The 9,027-nt window shown below is 40.9% G+C and overlaps 1 protein-coding gene across 5 annotated transcripts in view; it reads right to left on the bottom strand.

Annotated features, from left to right (window-relative positions):
• Positions 1-9,027, bottom strand: part of add3a (adducin 3 (gamma) a) — a 99,935-nt gene that overhangs the window by 22,426 nt on the left and 68,482 nt on the right. For all 5 annotated transcript variants that reach the window (XM_035660777.1, XM_035660775.1, XM_035660774.1 and 2 more), the window contains 3 exons: positions 1,923-2,061; positions 1,086-1,237; positions 472-552 (listed from right to left, as the gene is read on the bottom strand). In XM_035660777.1, coding sequence (XP_035516670.1) covers positions 472-552; positions 1,086-1,237; positions 1,923-2,061 — 372 coding nt within the window. The remainder of the gene's footprint in view (positions 1-471; positions 553-1,085; positions 1,238-1,922; positions 2,062-9,027) is intronic.

Genomic DNA, 9,027 nt, shown 5'->3' with positions numbered 1-9,027 from the left:
GAACAATTCAAGGAAGTAAATTGAAGGAAGTAAATGGCTGATTAAGCAAAGTGGGAAAGCATTAGCCCTGTCCAGTGAAGGCTGAAATATTACCCAGAGCACTGTTGGCAACCTATACAGACAAGGATATTGACACAGACAGACATTTACAATCCGTCTCATTTGTTTCACTCAAGGGATTTGTTAAAGTCAAAGTTTAGATTTACAGTCAATTTCTAAATAGTATATTTGCTGTGGGTATCTTACTTCTCTGTTTCAATTCCAAAGCCAACCAAACACTTAAATAAAATAAAAATGTCAATCTTTTTAGTATGAAATTCATCTCCCAACTGAGAATCTTTCATTTAATACAATAATAAATGAAGTTAAATTACTTTATTTTGTTTTACTGCGGAAATACAATTGCATGTTTTAAAGAGTATATAACTAAATAACAATGTTGGAAACATTCCCCAGCTTCTCGCTCCTTACCAGGTTTGATGCAGACGCCTCAGCGAATGACAGTCCTCTGGGGATGATAAGGATGTGGTCTTGCTCCTTACTGACTCGAGCCTGAGACAAGAAAAAGTCAAATCACTTTTTTGTTGAGGCAAATTGACTGAAATCTGAAGGGAATGGACTTTAACTGAAAAAAACCCACAGCCCTTATTAAGGATAGACTGTTCTTATTCTTCCTTCTACTGAGCAGTGAAACTGTACCGGACAAAACTCAAGTGAGCGTTAAGTCAAAAGGAAATTGGGCTTTTGTTTACTGGCATGCTTCAAAGTAAGATGGAAATCTACTCTTACTCGTTTTTCACAAGGTTCGCGGCCGCTGTAAGTTCTCCTACATGCTTGGAAGGTGAGCTGTATTCAGTTGGTTGCAGTCTGCAACTTCACTGCTAGAAATACTACACACTGGTCCTTTAAATGTCATCGAATCAATCAGCATATACTATACCCATTGTTATTGCCTTCAGAAACTATTGCTGTGTCCAAAATACCTTCTCTATGGACTGAGCTACTGCTGACCCTGTAGTAATAGTAGTGGTAGTAAAATGGGAATTGAGACACAGCCCGTTAACGTCAAAAGAAGAAGCCCTTACTGTGATGTAGGAATTGGCGAAGTGGGCCCAGCTGAACAGGTCCACCAGTCTGTAAAGGCTGGCCAGTTTACAGCGCGTCAGCTTCTCGCCTTTCACCATCGTGGTGGTTTCCACTCCGTACATATCGTTGATGGGAGTGACCATCCCCAGACCTAAACAATGGTATAATCAAGGTTACATCAAGGTGAATGAACGGAATATACATGAAAGAAAAATGCTATTTGCAGAGTGTTTGCTAATAAAGTTGTTTAAAAGTGTTTTTTGTTCATTTGTATCCTCTCCTCCTAACAACGCCAACGACAGACACACAGGAACACTGTCTTTTTAACTAATGATGCGTGTGACAAATCTGGTTCCACACGAGTCCTACTTTCCACACTGTGGTGACGTAATTAACACTCCTACAACCTTTAATACTTTGTTTACTCCCTACGCTTCCTTGGACTTACTTAAGGGTATATTTTAAGGAATAGCTAAACTGAGCTGCTACATTGCTTTTGACGTGTAATTCAGCATTAGTTGTGCATTCCAACGCAGTGATTGGAAGCAGACTTCACATATGGACTCCTGGACACAACTCACAAAAGGATCAGACCCAGAGAAATATGCGTAGCTCTTCCGGAGTCTGGGGTTGGGTTGTCTCAGGGTATTTGTGCCCTTAAGCGCAAATAAGCTCATGTTTGGGTATGAATCTCCTCTCTTCAAATGCCGATGCCGTGTTGTGTTTTTTTCTGTACAGTTCAAAGCAGTTGCATCCTGGGCAAGGGTGGCCCATCCCTTCTAAATGTTAGTGTCTGGTTGCCCTGGGTAACGGGCCACAGTGCTGTGAGTACTCACTGAGGGGGGAGGTGTTGAAGCCTGCCACTGAGCTGGCCATGAAGAAGTCAGCGATCTGTCTGAGGGCCAGTAGGCCAGTGGGGTTGTTCCCCTTGCGCTGCTGCTCCTGGATCAGGCTCTCCAACTCCTCCTTGAAGGCCTGGAAGAGAAGAAGAGGAAATAATGTGACTCTGACACGCCGCAATGTCTAAAAAAACTAGAAACTGAAACCTCAGATTAAATGCAGATGGGAAAGCATTTCTTTCACTAATAATTTTAAAAACCATATGTAAAGACTGAAAATGAATAATATCCAAACAGCGTCAGGAACAAGCTTTTGGGAACTTTACTTTGAATCACAAGACTGGATACCTCAATCAGGTGATTTTCAATGAAGAGAAAAATCATTTATTTCACTTTGAGGATGGAGTTTCAGGCACATTAACTTTCTTGAACTGTAATGAAACTTTAGAAAAATGGCAGGGTAAAGATAATGATGGGACAGATTAGACTAGTGGAAGGAGAGAGTGCAGGGGATTAGTGGTGACAGAGGGATGAAAGACTAAATAGATGTGGGAACATTAAGAGAGACAGGAAGAGTGGGGATGAGGAGAGGAAGAACGAAGGAGACGTGTTAATCACAGATTAGACATGCTCCTCGGGTGTCAATCTGAATAGTCCTCAAATGAAGCTCTATGAAGCTGGATCAGGATTGGCTGGGAAGCCAACACGCTGAGTCAGGATTGGCTGTCTGGCTTACTTGAAGCCTGCGTTACGATAGGCTGCTTGGTGTGTGAGAGAGAGTGTGTGTGGCTAATCCTTATGTCCAGACTACAGTCATCCGTTGAATCCACAGACACAATACAGTAAATGCTAACATGCTCTTATGCAAAAACAGATACACACACAGCTGGCTGCATTACATCATATAAAGTACTGTATGATTTTATGTTTTCACTTTTCTTCAAAGGAAATGTTCTTCATCATGCAAAAGCTCATAAGTCAAATGTTCAATCAAAAAGAAATCACAAGATACTTCAGTACAAATAAGGATCATGACAGAAAGTGTCAGGGACAGTTTAGATGTTATAATGTTATAATAAAAGGCCATGTAGCTATTGCATATGGGTTATATTAATACAGTCAAACACAGGCTGCAGAGGGGAACAGCAGACAAGCTAATACTGTATGTATAGCTGCTCATAATCTTAATAAGGTTGTTAACCTCTCAGGGGGCACAGTCACCTTTCCCTGTCGGCTAATGTAATCATGTAATTAAAGCTGCAACCAGTACAAAATATGTTTTTTGTTTGGGTTGTTTTTTTTCACAATAAAGGTCAACACTGTACTATGAAGCAGAATTTACTCTGTTGAGCTGGTATTGCCTGTGCAGATTGTCATCCATTAGTTTTTTAAGTTTGTCTGTAGTCATTTGACACATGGTCAGTTCCAATGCAGCATCAAGCAGAAGCATTGGTCCCATGTTTACCTTCAGTTTTCTGTGCTATGTGCGCTGATTTTATACAAACACCTTCCATCATCATACATTTTTTTTTTTTCTGCTTCTGTCATTATAAATAAATAAATACAAATCGACTGGCTCGACTAAAATTCTACCATCTGCGCCATCTCACTGTACAAGATGATATAAATGTTTTCCAGCCTTGGTTCTGAGTCAGCCATTAAGAAAACACTTTCCTGACAGTTTGGATTTTTTTTTGTCTGTATGTATAATCTGACTCAGACTTTCTTGTGTCTCATTATTGGATTTTGACTATTATTTTCCTGAACATTTTAATTATGTTTTCTCCATCTGGTCCACCATCCTAACCTCTATCCTGCATTTAGGGAATTTTACCAGTTTAAATGAATGGCCCTCAAAGCTCTATGAACTGATTCATCACAATCCTGGTGTTTGGTGTGTACCTCCTGCAGGTACACACAGTTTCTGCACTACTCTTTGCCATAATTTATGTTATATAATATTAGCTTAAGGGTTATATTTATCATTTAAAAAGACATACAGACTATTAGCTGCAGTATTTTTCAACATTGGATCTGGTCTTGACTCTAAATTGACATCATCTCATCAGTGCGACTTACTAGGGAAATTTTAAACCAGTGATGGAAATCTGTGGCAAAATAAGCACAGTCTGGGAGTGAAACTGGGACACTGTTGCATGCGATGACACCTCTAGCATGCCAATATTCAATACATCCAATATTCATGCCATCATTTCATCTCAGTGCTTCAGCAACAATCAACACATTCCCAATAGATCTGCATCCGTGCACAAATAAATCTCTGACACTTAACTTCCCCTTGTCTCTGCCCCCAACATCCCCTCAAGTCACCCCATGGGACGGTCCATTAGTGGTATGCGAATGGAGCCTTTGGTTTTATGCCCATGTGGGGGTGTTTTGTTAAAAGTGGAGCAACCCCCCCATGTCAGGACACACACAGTCCCGGAGCACCGCTGGTTCTGAACCCAAGCCAGACATTCCTCCGTCCCTAGTGGCAAGGTTGCTGTGGCAACCGGCCTGTTGCGGATGTCTGACAGTGGTGGGTCAGGGCTTTTTGTTTTCTGTTGCTGTCATTGTTTTGTGCATTTGTCTTTCAAAGATTGTTGTGCCATCACATTGACATTGGAGCCAGAGAGCTAAAGAACCAGAGCTCAGACACTTGACCCTCTGGCAGATTCCGTGTTCCTGACTCGACTAGAAGGGTCTTTGTTTTGGGTCTGTGGAAAATTGTCGCTAGCTTGACACTGGTGGTTCTTATAAAATGACAACTAACAATAACGAAAATCACATTGAACCTGCATTAATGGATTTTTTGGCCAACACAACACTGACATTTCATGTTTTAAGTTGATATGTTTAACTTGTCAGCTGACAGTTGACTATTTACACATCCAGCAGATGACAAAACAATATTATCAATCATTTTGATTGTAAGCCTTTAAGCTCTGTTTGAGGGGAATTCCTGGCTCTTTAGCTGTTAAATGCTCCACCGTGTTCACCAGCTAACTGCTAACATTTGTTTGTATGTAGTCTGGTGCGGGTCAGGTAGTGTGGAGTGGGGCTTTAGGAGCTTTTTGCTGAAAACATCTGCCTGCTATGGCTGAAAATGACACTGTGCAAGAGGTGAGAGGGAACCAAAACAGTAAAGTTGTGGGCCAAAAAAAAAAAAAGCTACACTACTATCTGGACTTTATCCCTACGAGTGATGTTTTGTGGCATTTTGGAATGAAACCTATTAGAAAACATGTGAGCAGAATAACACACACATCCACAAACACACACACACCAGCAGGCATCTGCTCTACAATTTGTGTGTGTGTGTGTGTGTGTGTGTGTGTGTGTGTGTGTATGTTCCCAAGAAGATTATAACAGCAGGGATTTGATTCCCATCATCTAAACAGATTAATCCTGAGGCCTAATGTGGATCATTAATATTTCAGTACAACCCCTACATCTGCATAAAAAAACAAAAAACATCACACATCAAGTGTGTTTTTTAGCTGTGGTGGCGTGACTGCTCAACTCTGATAACACTCCCACTTAAAACCAAAGAAACTTTACATTACATTACATTACATCATTGCACTTACAGCACATTCAGCTCTGGAGTATAAATAACACAAATATCCATCCTCTACCATGCCAGATTAAAATCACTGACAGGCAACCAGGCTAAGCAGGTCCTGCCACTTATTGGAGGAAAAAATGTGATCCAATCAGAGAAATGAAGAAGTGTTTTCCATGACTGCTGCAAAATGGCAAAAGTTAATCTTACAAAATGGAACTGTAGCGGTCTAGTGTATTAAGTTGATATGCAGATTGGAGCTTGGCCAGCTCTTCAGTGGAAGAGCCTGAGACTGGGGAGAAAAGTATAACATGGCCACTTGATTTCAGAAATCAAACACTGGTTTGTCTGAGACTGACATGGAAATGTTTCTGACATCTGCTCGTAAAGGTGAGAATGTGCTGGTTTGTGCTGAGAAACAGTCTCTTTGTTTCTTTCACAGGTCAGTCTGGATGAGCTGCGAGGAGTCATGCCTTACTTAACGACATTACATCAGGTCAGACCAAAATAAATTTTCACATGAAATTTTTAGATCATCAGGGTCAAACTCTCCACGGGACAATAGAAACTTTAATATCAATTCTTACTATAACAGGATGTTTCTAGTCTTCCAAGAAAGCTTGTGTCATACAACTTCCAGAGACATTTCCTTTTGTTGCGATTCCCTTGTTTGTGGTTCAGTTATTGGTACAGATGACACTTTTGTACGTCATCCTGTGGGAAAGGAAGGCCGAACTTTTTATGACTTAGTTGCAAGGCCGATCCTGCACGTCTGTGCTTGTGCACTGATCAAAGAAGTGTGTGTCTCTCCTGATGGTTTCAGCATTACCTCATACACACTATCCTCATGTGAAATGAAACTATTGTGGTTTGATCCAACTCAGTACAGCAGAGTTTAATTAAGTGCATTTAAAAAATCTGGTTGTTGTTAAGCAACCAAAGCTTGAAACAACAATCACAAGCAGCTTGTATTGGACAGAACCTAAATAGGCTATTTTAACTAAATATACAATGTCAATGTATGCTTCCTTACAAGTGTGAAGAGGTAAGACTGTGTTTTGGGGTCATTTCCTGCATCAGGTTCGGATTACGTTCTCACACATACAAAACTGCATCACAGTTCACCTGGAAGAACACAGTGGCCTGCATTTTCTGCAGTCTCATTGTGATGGCATCCAAGCTCAAATTGCACTAATCCCAACTGGCTGAATGAACCAAACTAAAGGAGTAACCTCAACAGAGTTGGAATCAAACATACTTGGCAGGAAAAGATTCTTACGTACACAAACATAAGTGCAAAGATAGATAAAAGGCAAACACACACACACACACACACACATTATAGACATGCACAGGCCAGGTGAGGCCTGTAATTTCAGCCACAGCCTCCCCAGTTATATCAGCACAATGCTGTTCTTTCAAGCTGACAACGTGACAGTGTTACAAAGTAGGGGAGTGCCTGTCTGCAAGCATGCCAATGCTATTGATTCCCCCCGTCTCACCTCAGAGTGTGCGTCAGTGAAATTGGTCCCCGACTGCGGCTGCAACTGCTCCCTACTCTGCATAAACTCTTTGCCCTTTTTCTTGAGTGATGAACTCAGACAGAAAGTGCAGGGAAATCAGTGCTAGAGCTCTGTTTCACCAAGATTTAAAATGTGTACTTCCCTGCATGGAACTTGGTCAGTATCTGCACTTTACTCTATTCTGCATATTGGATTTGTGCATCCTCAGTTGCAGATAGATTAATGCACTAGTTTCAGCAAGATGGTGACTAAAGAGAAAAACATTATGTCTTTTATTTTGAATGAAAATTGTTAACTAGTTGCCAGATGGAGCAACTAGCGTAAAGCAAACACACTAAGCACCGAGAGGATTCGTTTGACTTTTGGTCTATCCTTTTGAGGTTGCACATGAGCTAAAGTGGACTTAACATTTCAGTATGTTACCCTTTAATCCTGAGGGCACTGCTCCACTGCTGGAGGTTTTGCTAAGTTCAGCACCCAAGAGATGTCGTGAAATGCCAAACTGAAACACAAGCAGCCGAGATATGGCTCTGAGGGTAAAGGCAGTGGTTTTCAAAAAAGTCTCTGGGGTGAGTTCAACCACTAATGTTCTATCAAATGAGACCTTCAGGACTCGAAAAAGAAAAAGGGAACACATCATAGGGAGCAGCTGTGACATTTGCCTCACACAAGGGGGTTCTCGACAGAACCCACCAAAGCACCATAAATTATCCACTTGTATTTTCTGGCAAGTGGGGGGGAAGAGGAGAAAATGTGCACTTCCTCTAAAAACCACTGGACTAGTGCAAATGAGGCTGAGTAAATTTACCACTTGGCATCAGTAAATAATTTCTGGATGATGAAGAAATTGTGCCACAACGTGGAGAAAAGAGAAAAACCTAATAGCAGGGGAAAAAGCAAGATGAGCAGAGATGCAGAAAATAGCAGCAACATGTGGATGAACAACTCAAACTCAATTTCATCAAATTAAATTTTAAGCTTCTGAAGGCTTTTGACCTTTTGACTTTTTGGGTCGCTGATAGAGTCACGGCGAACTCATTCCCAGCAGCTATAGAGAAACACAGAGAGAGAGGGGTAACCACAGAATTTAACACTAACAAATTAATATCATGATTTACCAACCATGACATCATGAGACTTGGATTTGCTGCCAAAATCTGCATGCAAGCTCTTTCTTGCGTATGAAATGCAACAGAAAACCACTTCAGTGTGCCTCACAAACCACCTCAAGGCAAATTTCAATCCTTGCATGTCATACAAAACACTCTTTATGTTAACCGACATTACCACCGAAAGCCTCATGAAAAACCCTTCACTTCCTCCTCTGTCTTCCTTCCTCATATGACTTTAAATAATCATAAAATAAATCAAGAAATATTAACACTGAAGCAGATTGACACACGCATAAACCAGAAGTTCAGTAAACAAAATAATAACAATGTTCTACTGTTAATCTTAGGGCAACTACAAATGACACATTTTAAATATCATTCACTTTATCCAAAATCTTGAGGATTTTGTTGTTCTAATTTCTATGGAGATAAAAACACTACCAGCTTTCAGGTTGAGAAAAAAGATTCAATATTTATGTCTTTGTCATTCACATAAATGCATCAAGGGACTGTGCAGAATGTGTATATCTTACATGTTTTATGTGACCTGAAACTACTTTAATTTACACATCTTGTCCTCTGTTGTCTTACTTTGCCTCTCTGCATGTAGTATTTGCACACAGGTAATGGAAGTGTCTACACAGCTTTGTAGGACTAGAGGGTAGAAGGGGACAGAAACGGTTCAAGGTTCAGCTGTAGCCATTGCCTTCTAAAGGTAAACACTGCTGCATGAATGAGGCGGGTGGATGAAGACAGCAGAGTTGATTCAGTCCCGCCTGGTCTATATTGGTCCGACTTTAAATACAACCTGCCATCTGAGCACTAGAAACATGTAATCTTGAGCCGCCACTACTCCCATAACACTGGAATGAAAGCAAACACAGAGGGGGGGGGGGGGGGGG

Source organism: Morone saxatilis, unplaced genomic scaffold, assembly GCF_004916995.1.
Source record: "Morone saxatilis isolate NCDOM2014 unplaced genomic scaffold, NCSU_SB_2.0 Contig17, whole genome shotgun sequence".
NCBI lineage: Eukaryota > Metazoa > Chordata > Actinopteri > Moronidae > Morone > Morone saxatilis.
Note: the sequence above shows the minus strand (reverse complement) of the source record. Positions and strands in the feature narration are given on the sequence as shown.